At 44.1% G+C, this 21,792-nt stretch overlaps 1 protein-coding gene and 1 long non-coding RNA gene across 7 annotated transcripts in view; one reads left to right on the top strand and one right to left on the bottom strand.

The window, feature by feature from the left end:
• LOC107269409 (transcription factor Sox-5) overlaps positions 1–21,692 on the top strand; it is a 41,477-nt gene extending 19,785 nt beyond the window's left edge. For all 3 annotated transcript variants that reach the window (XM_015743214.2, XM_025086699.1, XM_025086698.1), the window contains exons 4-9: positions 13,922–14,200; positions 14,778–15,153; positions 15,297–15,512; positions 15,771–15,818; positions 15,905–16,057; positions 16,172–21,692. In XM_015743214.2, the coding sequence (XP_015598700.1) occupies positions 13,922–14,200; positions 14,778–15,153; positions 15,297–15,512; positions 15,771–15,818; positions 15,905–16,057; positions 16,172–16,650 (1,551 nt within the window). In that variant the 3' untranslated portion in view covers positions 16,651–21,692. The remainder of the gene's footprint in view (positions 1–13,921; positions 14,201–14,777; positions 15,154–15,296; positions 15,513–15,770; positions 15,819–15,904; positions 16,058–16,171) is intronic.
• On the bottom strand, positions 12,083–13,943 carry LOC107269418. 4 transcript variants are annotated; one of them, XR_003060176.1, is made up of 4 exons: positions 13,824–13,943; positions 13,506–13,663; positions 12,834–13,426; positions 12,083–12,442 (listed from the first exon to the last, which is right to left on the bottom strand). It is a non-coding gene; the product is annotated as an uncharacterized LOC107269418 (long non-coding RNA). The 4 variants fall into 4 exon arrangements; XR_003060177.1 differs by having other exon boundaries at positions 12,572–13,663; XR_001538062.2 differs by having other exon boundaries at positions 12,834–13,663.
• Positions 21,693–21,792: the final 100 nt, after the last annotated feature.

Below are 21,792 nucleotides of genomic sequence, written 5' to 3'. Positions count from 1 at the left end.
GCGACGATAGGAACCGGTAGCCACGTCCTGGATGTTAGGAAGCAAAAATGATGATGAATTTTCGTGCCTGCCATTTCCTCCTTGCCACGTAAAAGGTCTTGGAAATTGATGCTCGTGTTGTGAGCGTCGTACAGCATCGACAAATAAAATAGAAGCGTAGCTGTAGGTGGCGAAAAGATTGCGAGGAAAGACAGGAGTATTGAGAAGAGAGGAGAAGAGAAAAGTGAGAAAGTAAGAAAGAACAAAAACGTAGAAGGAGGCTGGTCTCGTTTTTCTCCTCCTCTCGGTTCCCAGAGGGCGTATAGTAATGCTCGAGCTCAAGTTAGTCGAGTTGCACGGGCGGGGACTCTCGCCCCCGCTGAGCCTCTCCAAACCTCACCTGACCTTATTAGACCTCACCATACCTCACCTTTCCGTCAGTCCGACTCCTCCTTGCTGCTCCATCTCTTCTCGTCATCCCTATAAGTTTCCTTGGACCGCTACTTCTAAACACACCGTACGTACACTCTATTGTAAACAACGTATACACCGAGAGGTCCCCAAAGAACATATACAATTTATAGATCTTGACCAATTTAATAATCAGGCCACGCCTGATTCCTATAACAATTATTCTTAGTGATTTCCACCGGAAGTACGACGCCTTCTTTAAACTCGTTTTTCTTCGTGTGCAATTTATAAAGTGCCACTCGTTCTTTGCACCCTGTTTAACCATGTTACAATGAAAAATATAAAAAATCTCTCTCCCCCCTCCTCCCACTTTCTCTCCGCCATTAACTCTCCTTCGTCATTCCACCTGCTATACGGCGATATGTCGTACATGGTACGTTGACACAAATGCGGATGCACACATCTACCAGGCTGTTGGCGTTGAGCACGGGCGTATCTCTCGTTACATCTAATAGTCTGTCTGACTCTCTTATGACAACACCGCACGGCTGATCCTTTAGACAAAGCGCCTTGGGCGACGTGTAGGTCGTACAGTTTGTGTAACCGATTGCGTGGGCGTCAGAGACTCTTTTAACATATAGCAGCCTGCTTCTGGAGTCTCAGGCGCAACGCCGTCTGCACCTGTACCGTGACATCGCGTTACGCCCAGTGTACCAGCGGAGGCAACGCGAAGCGCGAGTGGCGTCCGATACACTTGGCAGGGCGTATCGCTAGCGCCGCAGCGGTGGGCCTTAGAAGTACACCCACGACATTGCGACGCTACAACTGTACCTGCACGGAGAATATTCTGGAAGAGTGATTGTCCGACTGAGTGTAGTATAGTGCTGGGATACACTGGAATTATGAAAAGGGTCGTCGTGCGTACTTATATAAGCTAATGCTAACCGTGTAGCAATATATTTTTACACGGTGCGATATTGAGTAGCCAGATAACAAAGTCTTATTATGATTCTTATCCGTATATGTCATATATGATTTGTATATAATTAATTTAAGAGAATTACACGATTCGTAGATTCGAAAATCAATTAATGGGTCCTAGGACTGTTTGCTCAGTGCTTTCATGTGAACTATGTGCTATATTATTGTAATGTCAAAATGGTACGAAATAGCTATTGGAAACGAAATCCACAGGTGCGTCCGATTTATTTAACGCTGGACAACCAAACCCGTAAGAATGACGTATTTCGGATTTCTTATTTTAAATTACAGAAATTATTAAGGTTCTTTCTTTTTTCGAATTTATATCGACTTCTTTTCGAGATAAGAGAACGAATACGTATGCCAATTTATTTTCCATCGATCACTCTAATTTCGAAGTTCTACATATAGGATATCGAAATTCATAAAAACCAATGCTGATTGTTCTAACTTTAACGAAGATAATAATGCCAATTGAAACAAGCATGGAAACTCAATAAAACATTCTTTTCAAGAAGATCTCGCGGGAACAACGCAATATATGTATACTAAGCGATACAATGCTATGTTGATACAACGGACAGAGTTATCAATTTTGCGGGGATTCTTTGAACATTTGGATTAAGATAGACTGACCACAATTCTGGTGCGAGTGCACAAACATTAATATGTTTGATGCAATTTCTATATCATGTGCTACTTTTTGCTTGTACAATGCATAAAATCTGTAGAATTTATTATACTCAGAAAGAAAAAATTATTGATCAATAGATTGTTTTTTTGGATTTCTACGTCTTAGCTGCAATCATTCCTTAATTTAACATAATGTTTGTTAATTTAAAAAAAAAATGAAACGTGTCACTGAAATAAATCATTATGCGAGATAACTATAATCGATTAAAACGTTATGCTTCCTTTTGATAAAAAAAAACAAACATATTTTATACAATGTAGAAATGTATTTGAAATGCACGTATTTTTTCAAGATTCATGGAATAGGTTTAGCATGCAACTGCATATCATGTCAGTTGAAACGCGCATTGCGGTTCAAACTAACGAGATTGATCTTATTTCAAATCACCATGTTATTCGCTGATTGCACATAGATATATGCTAACAATATTCTCTTTTTTTGCGAAAAGGATATTAGATTGCATCAGTTGTCTGTTCGCTTCCCTAAGAAGAATATTTAAATGCATCTGGCAGATATGGCACAAAAAATAGTTTCTCGATTGAAGAAACATTGTATAATAATAGTACATTCGTAATTAATTGTAATCAATGAAGTCGCAGCCAATAACGTAGTCCGCCGGATGGCAAAACATGAAATTAGTTCATAATCAATACGATCGACTCAAACGTATGTATTAGAACGATAAGTTGTGCACGACTTTGATAAAAGCGTTTTATAGTAACATCAAGAGACTCGATAAAGTTTCCGCGCCTTTAAGGTTATTCTAAACCTTTTTGAACGACTCGTAGCAAATTCGTACGTCTTTTATACCTATAAAATATTTTCCTTGTACATTCACGATGTCACGTAAGAATAACGAAGTGACTGCACCTGCCTACCTGCACCGAGAGCACGCACCTCAAATAACAGATTCGCGCTCAAGTAAAAGGAAGCGAGAGGGACATGTTCTCTGGGGCAGTACATGCTCGCGAGTGACGCGTAAGAAAGGGTCGAGTAGGAAAATGCTTGTGTGCCCGATTCGCCGGAAACTTTCCGGTGACTCCTTGGCGCGGAAAAGCCACAGGCGGATGGCTGTACACATTCGAGTCGAGTGAGTGTGTCTTTTTTTTAATACGTTCTGCGCGGCATACAGGTGGGATGGGAGGCTGGATAGTGGATACGAAGGGGTTGGTCGAGGCGGGTGTTTGTACGCACGTCCGTTTGTCCATTTGCGTATCACTCGAGGCTTTATGGGAATTAGCCGTGTATTGTGGGTTGGCGGTGGGCGGGCTGTGTGCGCTGGTGCATGGGAAGCGGCTGCAGGGACGATCCTGGGCTTTGCGGAAGAGAGAGAGAGAGAGAGAGAGAGAGGCGCTCGAACGGGAATGGGAATGATTCTCTCCAGCACTGTTTGTCAATATACGAACGATATGATCACCGAGTATAATCACTAGCCGGACCAGCGCGGTGCCAACGGACCCCCTGCTCTCTCCCTCGCCCCTTTTCCTTCACTCTGTCCGTAGAATACTACTTTGCTATCCTGCGTGCTTGTACGATAGGTATATTGTATCGAACGCACCCTCCCTTCGCAGTGCAATCCCAATTCGTATGGGACTGGTGAAACACGTAATCCACATTGCTGAATTCTATGAACCAGTCGAACAACCTTCTGTTGGATATTGTTTGATTTATGTGTTTTACATAGGAAGCGGCAAACCAACCACGATAGAGAATTATGTTGTGCAATATCGGAACGGATAATTATTTGTAGATGCCCGAGTAATGATATACGATGAAATCTATATGATAGGTAAAATTATTACTAGAAGTCTAGCTAGACTGGAATTTTTGCTCGACCTAATGGTCGCCTTGTGTCTGCGCTAGACTTTGGAGATCCGCGTCTATAACGAAGCTAGACCTGCAAAACCAATTCTTCTAGACCTATCCCTATATCACTGCCAGATCATTTTTACTCGGGTGTCACATATGGACATTCACTCGAATCCACGTCCTAGTCGTATAAGCAGAAGATATGTGAACTGTATATCCACGTTTTCTATATGTGCCTCATCTTCACGAGGCAAGGTTAGCATGCGGATTATACTATGATATCACTCTTGATGTTGGTGTCGCGTAATGTTGACTCTGGCAAAGCATGCCTTTGAATTGCATAAAGCAATAGTCATGAAGTAATTTATAATAACAATCTTACGGTCTAGGAATACGAATCTACAAGGAATTCGTGAGTTGGTCAGTCAGTATCTAAATGTAGTTTGTCTGTCAGTAATCACTGGACAAATAGCACATAGTCATATTGTGCGCCAGCTTGTATCGAGAATGATCAACTAAATTGGCTAAAAACTTAAATCTATAAGTACTAGATTTTGCGTTTCTTAAGACGAACAATATCATCAATCATATTCTTAGCATTTTTATGTCTTGCTGCATATTTAAAATTCTCCCAAAAATGATCAGTTGTAATTTGGCAATTGCGCTATAGAATTCATTTGTAGGATTATTCGTAGACTTCGTAAAGTTCTTCTTTTCACTTTTTATTTCCTATTCTGCGAATTACAATGGAGCAAACAAATAGCTCGGATAGAGAAGAGCCCACTGTTTGGGTCCAGGATCAAGTGTAATTAACGTAAGCGACTTATAGAACGATAAGCTACGCGTACACCTCAGCAGAGGAAACTCAGTACTCAGGAAAGATTGTCAAAGCGGTAGAATTACATCCACGTAACTGCCACGTCTTCCTCGACGATTGAATTATAGCAATTTTCAGGTCGGTGCTGTCGCCACGTTTGAACGACCGCTAACGCTAACGGGATAAATGAACACGTCGAGTTTTTAAGTGAAGCTGCTCACCGGCCGACGAGAGCAGGGCACGCTGGCGTATCTTTTCGCACGATCAAAGAATTATCCCGGCAGAGCGGCAACTCGATGGCGTTTGCCGTTTGATCGTGAGGCAGCGATGCATGCAGACGCGTTACCTGCAGAGCGCAGACGCAAGTGCACGGCAGACTATGACACGTTAACGGTTAACGCGTTAACGCATTTTACTATGTGCTCCAGGCAAGCCTCTGCCGCTGACTCGTTCCCCAAGCGCGACTCCACCCCTCTCCCTTCCGGCCCTTTCGATCCTCTCGCCCCTCCTCGATTCAACCTCAGTTACCCACCACCCTCCACCACCCTCCACCACCCTCTGTTCTTCCGGTACTGCAGATACCAGGTACTGCTGGCGATGCTACCTCTCCTGAGAGTCGTCATCGTTTCAACCCTTCGCCCAGCTCACACATGTATATCCGGTATCTCCTCTACCAGGTGCCTGGGTCGCTCGAGCTCTCTGTCCCTCCTCCCTATGTAGTCGTACTAATGCATGTAATTGCAGCTAACCTCATTAAACCCGTCGACTGATGCCACTCGCTCGAGCCGCGTCCTCCCGCCACCCCACTTGCCCACTTGCCCACTTGCCCCGCACTCGGCCTCCTCTCACCTTTGCCTCTCTCCCCTCTCGTCCCACCTTTCTTCTTCTCCTCCTCTTTGCTCCTTCCTCCTCCCCGGTTTCACTATCTCGCTTGCGAGTGTCGATTCTCATCACGTGGCAATTCCTTGCACGTGCAGATCTGTTCACTCATGTCGAGGCACTGCCTCCAGTTCTTCTTATCTTTTATTTCCGCATACATTCGCATTTCTTTGGCGACCGAGCATTTCGGTGCAAAGAAAGTCGAAGAGATTCTGGGAGAATGCTGGAAGATTCGCTTCTTGCCTTGGCATCTTTATTTCCTTTTCAAAGTACGACCCACTGCACATTGTTCTCTGAGATACACTGGACCACTTGGCTGTGGAATTTCAGTTAGGCAATCGGTGCACAAAAGAACCGAGAGAGCTACTGCACGTGAAAAGCGTAATGGAGGAATTCTGTCACGCGACGTTCCACCGCGAGTCAAAAGGCATTTGCAGGCATTGGGCTGCGTGTCAATAATTGACCCTATCCCGTAGTTATACCTTGGACCACTTTCTGTTTTCCACGAAGAGTCGGAAAATTTCATATTTCCCTCACGCACTCAGCCCCTCGGTGATCCAATCACGTACGAGTGTTCCATTAATTTACCGGTGTCAATTTCACTTTTACCAGAATGCCTAACGCCGTAAACGGTTGCCGGCGGCTTATTTCTATGCCGACTAGAGAAAACTTACAAGAAGCATGCACTCTTGCCACTTTCACATTGTAATTCGCCCCGGCGTCATTGATAAAACCAGCAAGCGGCCGACCCAGTGGAGTACGAGAACGATCGGGACGAAAGAGTCAAAGGGAACGACGATCCGGGAGAAAAAGATCGTAGAGGAACGGTGTAACGGGTTGTCGTTCGCCATGGACCTTAGGTGGCGCTTACGTAAGTGCTCAAGAAATACTATTTCTTCACGTGGGTCGGGAGGCCAGTGAGGCGTGGAACTACAACTGCAGCCCCGACGACGTCTCGACCACTTGGCTCTTCTGTTACAACCCCTTCGGGCCTACGCAACGCGACGCCTCTCCTCGCTAACTCGACTTTCTACGTCCGATTTTCGCGGAACAATTTTTCATATAATGACTTTTCTCATTAACATTGTACCTCATTGTTTCCGCGATCGTTAGCGCCGTCCGTAAGACGATGAAAATAATAACGCGCCTCAAGCTATATTCCACGTGCTTTCATATATAATTATTATTTCGACTCGCAAAGTAATCTTATTTCCTCACGGTACATGCTCGCTCGACAGCCAACACTTCTCGAGTTTGTCGATTCTTCACGTTTTCTAAGCGATTTAATTATTAAACACCGGCGACTCGGGGCTCACGGTCCTCGAGGACAAATTAGACGGGGTCGGGTGCCCCACGGTGCAAATCGGCATACAGTCAAACCTCGGCAAGCTTACCTTCGCCCAGCTCACGTGGGTAACTTGGAGAGGCATGTCTTGACGTTTTCGTTTTCTTGTCAGAGCAGCGAGAGAGAGAGAGAGAGAGAGAGAGAGAGAGAGAGAGAGAGAGAGAGAGAGAGAGAGAGAAACGTCCTGGACGTTTCTCGTAGCTTGCCGGTTCTTCACGTAGCTCACGCGTCTCCCCATTAGGTAAGCTAGGCGAGGTTCCACTGTATTACCGTACACACGAACAAATTGTCGCGACTACTTGTCTCTCTCCTAACCACGTTACATACCCATTTCAACCCACCCAGTCCCTCCGACTTTCCGATTCTTCGTGTTCTTGCATGCCCAGACTCCTTTCCTCGCACACCTTAATTATAGAATCATACACTTGTAACATTTTTTTTTTCTTTCGACTTAATCTCTCAGACTCTCAAGATTTACCAATTACCTGAAACTTTAAGGCGTTCGTAACTCGCGCACTGGGATCTTCAACACGGGATATGTACAACGAATCTATTGCGCAACACCCCCGCGTGACTATACTCTTCCTTATGTACACATACGTCCGGACGTGATCTTCCGTGAAACATATAAATAAAGGGGAAGTACGGCCTAGTACCACTAGACCCACCTGTACGGCATACATGTATCATGTGAAACGAACTACAACCGATACCACTCGCGTTCGATAACTTTTACCCGAAACGTTGTGTTTTGCAAATGGGACGGTTTTCTCATAATTTACGTATTCCCTTTACCGTTTTTTTTTTCTTCAAATTTCATCACGTCCCATATTCGTGAGCAAGTTAGAATTTCTGACGATTATTGTTATTTTTTTGATGGCAGAAAAAATGGAGTAGCTACTATGAACTTTGGACTGTCAATCGCGTTTAATGTAAGGTTCGAGAGGCTACGTATGGGAGAGTACTTATTCAGCCATGAGAATCCACACGCCCTCCTTCTTTTTCTCATTATTTTCACGGCAGTTGTCATCGATCTTATCGTCATAATCGTTGTCGTTGTCATTAGTAATAGCGTTTACGTTCTGCCCGCTGTAACCATAAGAAACGTCAATCTTTCGGCGCAGGACGCGCACTGAATTCCACTCTGTCGATTTTCACATTCTACTTATTTTCGTACCAAATATTTTTGTTGCGTGTTTATACGGAATATTACAACTTTTCTTTCGCGCTTCACTGAGCGAGCGGCATAATGCGTTTCGTTCCCAGCCAAAAATAGGTTTAAAATAAATACGTGCGCACCTCAAGAGGACCTATCTTCATGCGTCTTGGGTCACTTTACGGTTGTCATTTCGAATTTTACTGTAGTTCTTTGAAAAATTTATCTATTTTATCGCAGCCTACTAGTCAATTAATACGCTATTCAAATTATCGTGTAAAACTATCCTTGCCGTATCTTTAAATCCCATTGTCACTGGGTTGGCATAAGCCATAAGCGTATTCGTAGAAGGACCTGGAATTTGCTAGGTTTATAACGATGCGTAAATAATTAAAAAAATATTATTTCACTAGAGATACAGCATCCGGTTTATAGTATTATGTACAATGTAAAATAACGCAGAGACAAGAATTGTTTGCATTAGAGTAATGCAAATGAACAAGAATCTACGTTCCAACTGATTTAAAGGAACACCTTGAGCACTGCAAGTGCGACTATTATCGATATAATCATATATAGTATAATCAGACTCGAGTCTCTTGTACATAAAGTGATTAACTGCCTCGTGCAAGATATAATAGATAGCATAAGCTAGTACGAAAGTCTATGCTTTTTCGTAAAACTGAAGTTCTGTTCGTATTTGTTGCCGAGAGTCGTAAGAATTCCGCCGAGCGAATGTGAATGAGCTTCGCAGCTGCTACATTCCTGTGTGCCATCGCTACCGCTTCTTACTCTTTCCTTTTTTTTCTTCTTGCTAAATATCCTAGCCAATTATTGAAGAAACTTCTACAGAGCGAATTGCAGGCGTCATCCTGCCTCTGTCAGTCACTAGTTTCAATTGTCTTTTTCTTTATGTGATTGCGAGAGCATTACAGATGCAGGGACAGTCAGTACGATCTTTCATTGACAAAGATTTGAAATATCGTTAAGAATAGATATATTTCATTTAAAGAAACGCAACTCCTTGTGGCTAGACGAGTCTAATAGAATTCTGAGCAAGCAAAATATAAGCTTATAATGGTGTCAAAGAACATAATTGTAATGAATAATAATCGATATTATTATCGTTAGACTGAAAATTGGAAAAATACTGAATTATCGTTAAAAAAAAAAAATAAGAATAACAGAAGATGAAAATAAGATATAATGCGACGAAGCAGACTGTATAAATAAATATAAATAGCAGCAATACTTTGCAGAGAGAAAAGAACGGCACGAAGTTTTGAAGAATTTTCGAGGGGATAAATCGTGAATTAAAAATGTACGGATGAAACCGCATAAACCAGGTCGAACTGGACCAAACTCCCACCGTACGCGTATGACTTCGAATGCATCTCATTTGATCTTATTTAACCGCCTTTCTTTTCGTTCTCACGTTTCGACAAATACGTGCGTGCTGCCTCGTAATAAATATGGCATACGGCAGTAGTATCGGCAGCTAAAAGTATCGGTTTACCACGTAACATCTGTATATGCGTTCGTATATGGGAAGTCTGGTGGACTCGTAAGGCTGGATGAAGGCTCGGAGGGGGGTGGCGGTGGGGAGCTGAGATCGGTATAGACGAATTGAATGCACCGAGGAGCATGCCGGAGGAACTTGTCGAACGATGCTGCGGGGAGAAGACGAGAATGGGAGAACGAGAGAACGAGAGAATGGCGGAGCCAAAAGAAGAAGAGAGGCGAAGAAGGAGAGGAAGAAAGAAGGGAGGGCCAACGTGCCACGTGCATCGTAGGCATTATTCTCGTTTCAAGTGGATCTCCGTCCGTGAAGCTGCGGCAAGTTTTCTGCTCTCGGAGTCCGCGGCACACGGACTTTATTCTTGCAACGCATGCTACACGTAGGAAATTAATTAAAGTCGGTGGATCCTAAGGGGATGCTTATTGTAGCTGTGCACTACTCTTCGGGGTGTGGGTGGAGCGGGTGCCGAGGTAGGTAGGTAGGTAGGTAGGCATTACGCATTGTAGTGTGTTTCTCAAGCAGCAGCCCTCTCTCGCCGAGGCCCAAAGCCAGCCGCGTGGTCGCTCAAGTACCGAGCAAGCCTCGCCTTGTTAAGAATTAATCACTTTCTAGCCGACGTACGGATGGGGTCGACTCTCTCGTGTTATTTTAATTGTAAGCAAATTACCGAGAATGAATCCCGGAGTTTCGAGGCGTGCCCACGAGACTGTTGTCCGCCCGAGTGATCCGTCACCCGATCGAATATACTGGATCGACGTGCATCTTCCATCCATACGCCTATCCCACAGGCCACGTATCCTTCTGGCTTCCCGTGACTGCTGGCAACAGCAGCTGCTGCCGGTGATTCGGTCGCCGGCAGCGAAACCTCCGACTCTTAAGCCTACTTTTTCTAGCCAGCAAAGGGTTCGACGCCGTAGGCTTTGATTCCTTCTACGTAAACATCTAGAAAAAACATGGTAAAAATAAGCGCCGCCATTGACAGCGAGAACGGCAGAGCTTTCCTGACACCTCGTCGATGCCGCTTCTTCTCCTGAGGGGTTAACGGTTGCCTGTATTTGTGGAGAAGAGACTGGTAATCGAGGTGTCGAAGTGCTACGGGACTGACGACGAGTAGGGTGCTTCAACGTCAGCGAGAATGTCTAAGTCGACCTCGACGTCGCGCGCCTCGGCGAAGGATCCGAGCGGACCCCTGGTGAACCGCGAGGTTTAGTGTTGACGGGAGCGCTGAGTCGTGGATGAGGACGAGAGAAGTCGAAGAGGAGGGGAGAAAGGGAAAATGAAACGGGTGGAAATAAAAAAATAATAAGGAAGAACGATATTCCTATGTCTGAGCAAAAGATCGACTCGGAGAGACGAGGAGGAAGGAAAGAGAGAGAGAGAGAGAAGTGAGAGAAAAAGAAAATAAGAAAGAACGAAGTAGCTTACAGTAAAGTGACGTCTGGTGACACGGCGGGATAGTGAATGCGTCCCCCCGGATCCCACGGGAGCGCAACCGCGGTCTGTCCTCCCGTACGAGGTAACTCCTCGCAGAGATAAGAAGTCGAAGACAATAATCCGACTGACAGCTGGCTCGTCCTCGCGGCTTATTTTCCGATCCACGTGAGCTTTGAGCCGTTAAGAGGGAATCGGCCGAGCGTTATGCGCGGCATCGGCTTTAATCCTATTAATAGCTCACGTGGGTCATCCGCGCCGCTTTGTTGTGCGTTATTACGTTCTGTCACTGTTTTTACGAGGTTGTCCACGCACTCGTTACGAGGCCGATTATCGCCTCGTACTTTGTTAGCTCGATATCTCTAGCAAACGCATCCAGTGGTACATCCCTCTGACGAGGATTCTCCTCAACTGGAAAGGACGTGATGGGAAGCAAGCGAAGACGGTCGCTCCCATGGGGACTCGGGCCAGGACCTTTTTCTTAGCGACAAACGCACGGACCAGGCAACCAAGCAGACACGGCCGAAAGTTTCTCATATCGTTTCCACGCTTTTCTTTCAAGTCTTGCAGAATAAACACGATCCGTTCGAGGTCCCTTCGTTTTGTCGTGGACGATCGACAACGTCGACATAAAAAAACTCTGAGGCGCTAGAACTCCGAAATTCATTTACCCGTACTGGACGATTTTATCAAAGAACAATGGATCCGTATTTTTTTTTTTTTTTTTGAAACAATAAAATTTCAGAAGATCGTGGACCTCTCGAGGCATTATTCGTTAATTCATTCGGACGTTGGCTGATGATCGGGTCGTGAGATTTCTTATAGATTTATACCCATTCATGGAAGCTTAGGATGAAACAAAGTCGTCTCTGTATTCTTGAGGAATAAAGAGCGCGTTTCTTTCGAAGGACGCAATATTGTAGCCGATGATCAAAGCCTGAGAAGATTATGAATATTGCAGTCTCCTAGAATCGCATTGGCGATCTATCTGGTAATCACGCAATTTGTTTATCTACGGGAAATATCAAAAGGATTAGAGGCAGCGAATAGATAATAAACATGGGCTAATAAAGATATCCGAAAATATCTCGGTGCAACATCGCCAGATATAAGCTACGAAGAGTCTGCTCTATGATTATGGATTCCGCGATGTCCCCGTCGTTACGTACGGTTCGTCGGAATTCTATTTATTCGTTATTACATCGCCAAGGATAATACCGTTTTTCCGAGTAAGACAATGTAACCACTGATGGGAGTTCGGGATTGCGGATATTCTGTACCTTAGTAATAATATCCATAGTCAAGTCGCGGACGTAGAAAGTTGGTCTCTTCGATTTTCTTGAGCTTCGTGTAACCGGTCTTCGAGATTCCGCAACGATCGCTCCACTCGGGTAAAATGGGCACTTCCGCTTGACCTCCTTCTGAAATTTGTCTCTTACGAGTAACTTTCGTCAAGCACTTGCACTTTCACGAAGTTATTTATAACAGCTTCGAAAGGACAATACCAACGTGCGTCCTTTCGTTTGAAAACGTAAGGGGATAGTACTTACAAATAGCTAATTAGTCCGATTAGCCACGTTAGGTGCGAGGGGTAGGCATAGGTCGAATGTTAAAGTGCCAAAGTACCTGCTAAGGACATCGGCAGGACACGGGGCACTCTCTGCGATAGGATATGGTTAGACGTGCGGTGGATAGCGATTATGGGGGTAGGCATGTTTCGGTAATTGCGTGGCTAAGTTTAGGCGGTGCAGTTGGCGTCAATGCGCGGATGCATATTCAGAACGGCCTCCTCATATTCTTATGCTCACTTACTAAACTGCAGCGTCGTCGCATGTGGATGTGAATGTGAATGGAACTTGCTGGCACCCCGCCTGTTTATATTTAGCCACTGTGGGCGGTATAGCTGTCATGGATACGTATCATCGGCATAACCGAGCTTTGCAGAATGAATAATGAAGCTTCATTGGGTTTCTCGAAGAATTATCGAATCGCTCGTTATTGCGACTCCAGGAAAGACAACGAGATAGAGTAAAACTAAATGAATTTCGATTCCCCGTATTTTCACCCGATACTCTGCACCCGTCTCGTATGCACATGTGCATCGTGGAATTCAAACTCTACTCACGGTTTACTCCAGTCTTTGACTCTCGAATCGCTTACTGGATCTGCAACGTGGAATCTGGCGGTTGATTTTGTCCATCCCAATCGGACGACACCGACGGATCTACGCATACGATTACGTAACTGGGAAGCCTTCTCAGCTCTTCTCCCTCGATGCTTCAACTGTTGAAACGTTTTCAAAGCTCCCACCGCGCCTTTAACGCCGGCCTTTCCTTTTTCCCTGTCTCTCGTGTTTATTAGCTTTTCGCGAATTTCGTTAAATTCTCCTGGAATCGCAAGCTCTTCTGTGGAAGTAAAAGACGCGAAGGTAAAAAGTTTAATCTAAGGTTGACAGCGGTACATGCAATATCGCAGATACTCAACTTCTCGGCTGGCATACTGGCAAGGCACTGGACGAACAAACGTCTTCCTTATCGTCTAAAATAGACTTTAAACTTCAAGCATATCTGGATCATAGCCAGAACTTAGAAATCCACAATTATGTTGGTGATGTTAAATCGTTGCTCCATTGTACGCGGTGACTGAAAAAGATATCGGGAACCAAAGAAAATTAATTCGTTACAAGCTGATATGCTCTTTCAAACGTTCAGATCAATCCCTGGACCAACCACCGCCCCCTCGCCCTGTACTACCGTCTTATAATTATGTCCAAACTTTTATTCCTACCAGTTAATTACTCACAGCGTTGCTCCCGAAGGACGTGGAACTATTTTCGAATGATTATCTGCGCCCTGCTCCCGAGTCATTCTAATTTGCGGCTCCTGCTTTATTTTTTTCAGTCTTTTCCCACTCACATGACTGTCGACTCGCAGAAGCAAGTCGAGATGCAGCGGTTACAGACAGAACATTTGAAGCGGCAACAAGAGCACATCATGCAGCACAACATTCAGGAACTTCAAGCCCAGATAACAAAGGGCCAGCTGAGCATGCCGAGTCCGCAGTCGCTGATGTTCCTTCCGTTTCTCGAACAACTCAGAGGTCTCCCTGTAGCATCGTCCATGCCACCTCCAACCTCTACAGCAACCACTGGGAACAAGCATATCAATTCCATCGTCAATGTACGTACTCAATATAGTCTCATACGTTGGACCTTCGGAGGTCCGAGATTTTCGAGCAGTTCTCATGAATCTAACGTACAACTGGCCAATGCGTTTCAAACGGAGATTTCCATGTGAGACTCATTGGTCGGCTAATTTTCATCTGCCAACCGTTCGCATACGTATCACTGCCCAGCATTCCTGCTGCTAAACACTCGTCGAATTAGCAAATTAGCAATCACTTGTATGCAACACTGCGAAAACAAATGTAACTTTACAATCTAATAGATTCACGTACAATTCAATTTGTCAGAGAAGCTCTAACGAGAGACTCGATTGTGGCTCATGTCCAGTAAAAATATTTAATACATGACTTTTGCCGTAATACTTATTGGTATTAAGTGAATTCGATCTCTCGCCGTAATTCTTATTCAAATTAATGATATTTAAGGCACGAGATCAATCGATTGATTAATTAAAATTCGGACGAGCGATTCTCATGTTATTGATACGTAATTAAATTCGATCAGTGTCGTATGTCTACGACAGCTCATGTTTCTTAAAATTATCACAAGAGTGTATTTTTATTGGGTGATAGATGATGAGTGGACATCGGGACGGACCCAGTTGGGCGACAGCTCATCTGGCACAGATGAGTACGCAGATGGAGAAGGAGTCCTCTCCGACGCCAGCCTCATCTGCCGTTGTTCCAGCTGCAGCCTCACTTCCAGATCCCGACACGCCCTTGAATCTCACCAAACCGAAGTGCTCGTCGACCGGAGCAACAGCGTCATCGTCGCCAGGTAGCGATTCGCATCATTCGATGGGAGCAGGAAGCAGCGGTCAACAAGAACAGCCACTGGCAGCCACGGCGCCAAAACTCTTCCCACCAGGGCTTCCAATGTCCCGAAATTACTTGCCCAGTCTATCGTACGCAGGACTTCCACCTCACCTCAGTCCTATTTCAGCGCCAAGTAAGCATCAAATCGTCTTAGCCCGTTGCCGTTTGCATTACTTCGAAGATTTCGAGTCTCTGCTTTCGGGTGGTCGTGAAACGCAAAGCGTAATGTGGATAAAAAGATTAAAAATGAGCCGACTAACTTGCTCTTCATTACAGTGGGCAAAGCCATGCCCAAGGAAGAAGGCGCCGGACCTGGAGGTTCGGTATCTGCTGCGGCAGTAGCGGCCGACTTTGCGATACGCGGGATTTACGGTTTGCCCCCGAATCCTGGTTCGATGCCTCCTTCGCCACAGGCGCAACGTCTCATGAAGCACTCGGGTGGTCGCGAAGAACCTTCTCAGGAAGAGCAGGAGTTCCTTTCTGCACCTCACAGTGAGTAGCCTGGACCATGATTCCTTCTTCTGTACTTTAACGATTGATCCTTCGACAAATGGGTCCGATCTCGTTTCTCCGTCCCGAGTCTGTTGCCTATTGCGAAAATGACTCGAAACAGGACTTATTTTTTCATTCGAACAGCGCGCATAAACTCTTCGACTTTCATCAACTATCCTTCTTCTCCTTCGTCGCACGGAGAATATCGTTCAACGTCTATCGATGGTAAAACTAATAATGTGCATTCGGGATTTTCAGTGTGGCGAGACTCAGGATACAAAGTACCGGAGGACATTACAGAAAAGGGTAAGGAACGTTCCTGAAGGACTAGATTGTTCAATGGCTTGTTAAACGGGTAACGTGATTCTATAACCACGTTCCTTTCTGTTTAGCCAAAATGGTGAGACAGCAGAAAAGGGAGGGAGAGAACAAGCCGCATATCAAGCGACCAATGAACGCGTTTATGGTTTGGGCGAAGGACGAGCGACGAAAGATACTCAAAGCCTGTCCTGATATGCATAACTCGAACATATCCAAGATACTCGGTAAGTACTTGCTCGTTCCGTCGCACCGTCGCACTAGACGGAACTTCAGTTTAATGTATTCCTGAGGAAATTACCAGCGAACACGCGTGTGATCAATATCCTGTCGCGTTGCAGGGGCTCGATGGAAAGCTATGTCCAATTCTGAGAAGCAGCCCTACTATGAGGAACAGTCGCGGCTCTCGAAGCTTCACATGGAGAAGCACCCGGATTACAGGTACAGGCCACGTCCCAAGCGCACGTGCATCGTCGACGGGAAAAAGATGCGGATCTCCGAGTACAAGTCCTTGATGCGTCAAAGACGGCAAGAGATGAGGCAGCTCTGGTGCCGTGACGGAGGACCGGAAATGGGATTCCTCTCGCCCGTTAGCTCGGAGATGAGCGGGCAGCATCCAGGGGGCGCTGGACCTTCCGCGACGCCCTCGGTTTCACCTCCCGCCACGATGCTCAACGGAGCCGGTCCTAGCTCGGATCATCCTTCCTTCTACTATCCTCAGGACAGCCTCTCGCCCACGGACATGATGAACTTCTCGCCCGACAACTCGGGCTCGATGGGCGGCTACGACGCCAGTCCGCGCCATCACGACGAGGATTGAACCGTGGCTCCGGGTCAGCCCTTGTGGCCGCCCGGAGCTTCCAAACTCGCTCGCGAGTTGTTCTGGTAACCAAAGTTATCTGCTCGACCGTAACTCCTCGGCGCTGCCGTCGGTTTCGTCGGCAGCTCCAGAACAGCCGGACACTGCTAACGCCACGGAGCTGGGCCGTCGGACTAGATTGTGATAACCTTTAAATCTCTGTGCCATCGGACGACAAGAGTTACGGCGTCAACGGAACCTGAGTTTCCAAATACGTAAGCCGCTCCGAACGGAAGAAGCGTCCCGTGGCTTTTCTTCGGATCGAGGAGAATCACGACGTGCGACTTTCTTCGGGAACGGACCGGGACTCGTGTGAATAGTCAGACGACGAAAGTAGTGCATTGAGACACGGGGATATGTAAAAATTCGAAAACTTACAGTCGACGTGCGTTCATGAGAACACGTCGAACGATCACTCGTAATCAGTCTAATAATCAAAAAGCAACCAATAAAAAGAAACTGACGTCTGATAAACATGATCGTCACGTAAGCTAAGGCAGAAAGAGGGGACGAGTAGCGCTCGCAATGCGCACGCATCGGTGTAAGTATGACGTAAGCAGAGTGAACGTAATTAAACGTATACATATAGCTAATCTTTGTAAGACTGCACAAGTCATTGTGCGTGCTGACTAGCGTGATTGGAGGTTACCTGTGTTAATGCTCCATCGAACTCACTATCGTTAGACTGCGCCAGACGGGCGAATCGCTACGCAAATACATAGAAAAATCAACAGGACACGTGCTGCGCGGCAAAGTCTTGTTCCTATTCCTTCGAGTGTACGTGAGCGCATGCGCGCGCGTGTCTCTCTGCGTCTCTCACGCTACCTTCTACTACGCGTGCCTCTTCGATCTATGGCTCTTCCCATCGTCACCCGATCGGCTACCGACCAGGCTGATCTCTTATGTTTCGCAAAGTTGTATCTAACCAACCTGCTCTACCTTACCGACCTACCAATGGTATTCGTACTGTCAAGGCTTACCCTCGTCCCTCGTCACTTCCTCGGGGGATTTCGAGGGATCCACGTGACTCTCGGGGACGCGACAAGACACAAAACACGGCTGTGTCCGTGCAATTAGTTGCGCCCATAATTGTGCATGAGTCTGTGCCGAGTTGTGATTGTCTCTGGGAAGAATAGATGCGAGCGACGGAAGGGGCATAGGCTGCACGGAGAGAGCGCAGTGATAGGGAAAAAGAGGAATGCAGTAGAGGAGAGAGAAAAAATATGAAGAAAGAGAATTGTGACGACACGAGACGACGCGACACGACAAATCACGACTTTCCACGCGTTAAGATAACGACTTTGTATACCCTAGGAATGCTTAGTACTTATAGTATTTTCATTATTAATTTATTGACCATAGCGTTATGACTTATGACGAATAATACGAGGAAAATACGCGAAGAACAGCGACGTCAATTTTAGTACACTGTTATGCATTGTAAAAACGATGAGAAATTAATGTTACTTATTGGTCGATCTAAACTAATCGTCAAATCATTAGCCGACGTTATATTATGTTTACTTGTCGATACATTCTTTTAATGTAAAACTTCATCCTCGATAAAGGATGCGCTCCTTATTCCGGCGCTGAAATGAGAGACGGCGAAAAAGGAAAAAGGAAAAAGGAAAAAGGTGGCAGAGGATAGGGGATCGAATAGGTGAGAGAGCGAATGCGTGCGCGTACGTGCCTGTGTGTCTCTGCGGTAAGTGAAGGAGGTGGTGCAGGTCGTTACATGCTGGAGGATGGTGAATAGAAATTTGTCAAGTCGCAGCTCACGATACAATCTAACGTGGATAAAGGAGGGACAATTAATGGACGGATCGATATAAGGGATTACTGGGCAATCACGACGGGAGCTTGATGTGATAATACTAATGTGCCAAATAGCGTTTTTTGAGGGCAGGAGGTAATCGAAACCTCCAATTCCGAGTCAACTCGTTGGCCCGATGTGAAAACTCGATATACTTTACGTCTCTTCTTTTTCACTTTTTGTTATTTATAATCAGTGCAATTATATACAAGGTACCTAATATAATTTTATAAAAAGAGCCAGTATCCTTAAAATATCTGCGCCACCGTAGATGCTCACTACAACCGGTGACAGGTAGGATAGCTTAATGTTAATAATATTTATTTGATGTATATAATGGATTTGTACAATGCGTCGGTCGTGTCCCTCGATCTGGAAGCCGATGCAAGCGTCAATATTATTAATGTACAGTGTAACTATATTAATTGTGATGTACCTACGTAGCTATACAGTATGTATGTAATTACTTCACATACCTAGATTAATAATGTTAATCACTTCTATTATTATTCCTGCTTATTATTATATTATCATCATTATTATTATTATTATCAATATCATTGTCATTACGGACGTTATCTTTATTATTACTATTATTAAATTTATTATTATTTTTATTACTATTCTGATCACTACTACTGCTACACTTTTACTAACGCCGATGCTGCTGCTACTATTAATGTTACTGCCATTACTACTTGCTGCTGCTCCACCTACTACTACTCCCAGACCTCTGTCGTTTAAGTAGTTAAACTATTTGGCCCGTATACAGATTTTTACTTTGTCAAATGACGCCTCCAAGGCAACGGTAAGCAAATGATACTAAACGATTACTTAATTCTAAGATAAACATGGACCGAATAAACGACACGAATACGGACCGTAATCTCCGGCGGTAGAGAGATTTTACGTGCCAGTGTAAATGACAACATTAGGTTCGTTGCTCCGTTACTCGAATACTCATTCAAATATCAATGTTAAGCCACGCCACTTGAGGCACGTTGCTTCGTGCATTTTACAAAATGAGTATACTTTTGTAATCGTGATTCTTATCAGGATTATACTATTGGACATTATATTTATGTTACGCTACACTGCTTTACTATACGTCATTCAGCGAATGCCTTTACACCTCTTTTTTTTTTATTTGATTTTTGATTGAAATTTACCTGCATGAAATTCGACTAAATTCCAAATTATTTCGTTGAATTCGAGCTTAGACATTCATTGGCAAACATACGTTTGTCGATTCCTGGTTCTTTGCTTCATTGATCGTCAGGTACGGTGAAAAAGATTGTGAAAACTGTTGTTGTTTGTAGTAGGTGAAAGTGGACCGGGGAAATATCGTCCGAAAAACACCTTCAGCTGACGTATCGCTGGTGTTTATTGGCGTGCATTTTATTTTTCAATGTGCCATATTTTCTGTAATATCACATTTTTCTTTGCTTTACAATCGTTTACATTAATCGTGCGCAAGTTTACTTTGGGTAGCTCACACTCTCTCCCTTTCTCTGCGCCCTCTTGTCTTTCCCTTCTTTCTCCTCTGGCATTAAGCACTCTCAATTTACTTCTAAGTCAATAACTCAAAATCGCACCTTTAAGACGGAAACATATTTCGAAATTTCAGTTTATTGGCATTTTGCAATTTCGTTGCATTTTGCCTTCTTTTTTTTTCTCACGGTTACTGAGAACCCGTCCTTGGCTGCTCGTCCTTGTGAATAGCACTTACTGTCTACTCGATCACTTAGTTACAACTAGTTTACCGACTCTTAAAAACATCCGCTGCGCGAACACGAACTGTAAGAATAGTAAATTGTAAATCGACTACACTACTCATATTATGGTATATCTAACGTAAAAATGAACTAACATCCAATCTCAATATTCCAAGCATTCACTTCATTTATACGTAAGTTGTTGTTAATGATATGAAAAAATATATATATATATAAAATAAAATAATGCTTTACCTAATTTCGGACTTAGTTCTAAGTACAACGTTAGTCTACGAGAACTTGTATGTATGAGCACGGTGTACATAGATATGCAGTACTGGATAAATGGACTCGAATTATACAAAGTACCGTATGCAAGCGTGGATGCCATTGATATTCTCTAGTGGCCCTCGTAACAATACTTATCGAATAATCACACTTTCCGTCACACAGGTCACGAATTCGGTTCGGTAAAAGACAAAATCAAAACTCCAATCTATATGCGCATCGCAATTGTTTAGGTGTTTCGTCGTTTTTCCAGTTGACGCAGCCATTATACAATTTCGATAATTCCATATGAATGAGTAGAGTACGGAGCGTCTGAACGAGGGTGTGCTCTTTTTTTTCATCAGTGTTGTTATGTGGGCTGTGCAACATATGTAGGATATAGTGAAATAAATGAAAAGTCACCACTAGGAGAAACGCATGGTACATATAGTATGTAAATCCTCGACTCTTCTATCGACTCTTTCAATCCCTTGATTGCTTGCCACCTTTTCATTTTTTGCATGCCAACGTGTAAAGAACCTCTCCTTGAAACTCCTCGTCATCTCACGCTGAAAATTCTACTCTTCAATGATTTATATATATATATGAAAATGAACGAGCCAATGAATCATTTCAGATTTCATGCGTATATACGTGATTGTGTAGAATATGATGCAAAGTGGAGGTAAGACTTCGATATTATAAGATATATGTTACGTGTAGAATCTTATTCTCGTTTCTGCATCGCATTGTTTATACGTCATGTACATACGCATACGAGATGAAATTGTACGTCGAATGAAGGTGGTGCTGTACTTTCGGAAAGAGATAGAAAAAAAAAAAGTGTCATATGAACAATTTTATTCGGCGACGAATTCGTTAAATTGTGCGTGAATAGACATCGCGAAATAGTTGACTCAGGACTCCGTTTTAGAATCAGAATGGAACCAATCGACGTAAAGATGTTTATCGTTCGCAGTGCAATAATCCTTAATAGCTCGAAATTCATTGATTCTAGATGTCACTTCTCTTCGCTGATAATGACATCAAGATGCATTGTATCGCATAGGAAACAGTTCTATTATAAACACACAGATATATCATTATATTTATTATAATAATTTAAAAATTAGGTACTCTTTGTTGTTTGTATTTTACATGCGTAATCATTATTATATTACATATAAATAAATACATATATAAATGAATTACATTACTCTGTACGTATGGTCGTGCCTTGAAGCCTCGCCCCTTTATTATATTCCCCACGGTCATCGTCATCATTTCGCATGAAATGCATTAGAAAAA

The sequence above is a fragment of the Cephus cinctus genome, unplaced genomic scaffold, assembly GCF_000341935.2.
Source record: "Cephus cinctus unplaced genomic scaffold, Ccin1 Ccin1_scaffold0654, whole genome shotgun sequence".
NCBI lineage: Eukaryota > Metazoa > Arthropoda > Insecta > Hymenoptera > Cephidae > Cephus > Cephus cinctus.
Note: the sequence above shows the minus strand (reverse complement) of the source record. Positions and strands in the feature narration are given on the sequence as shown.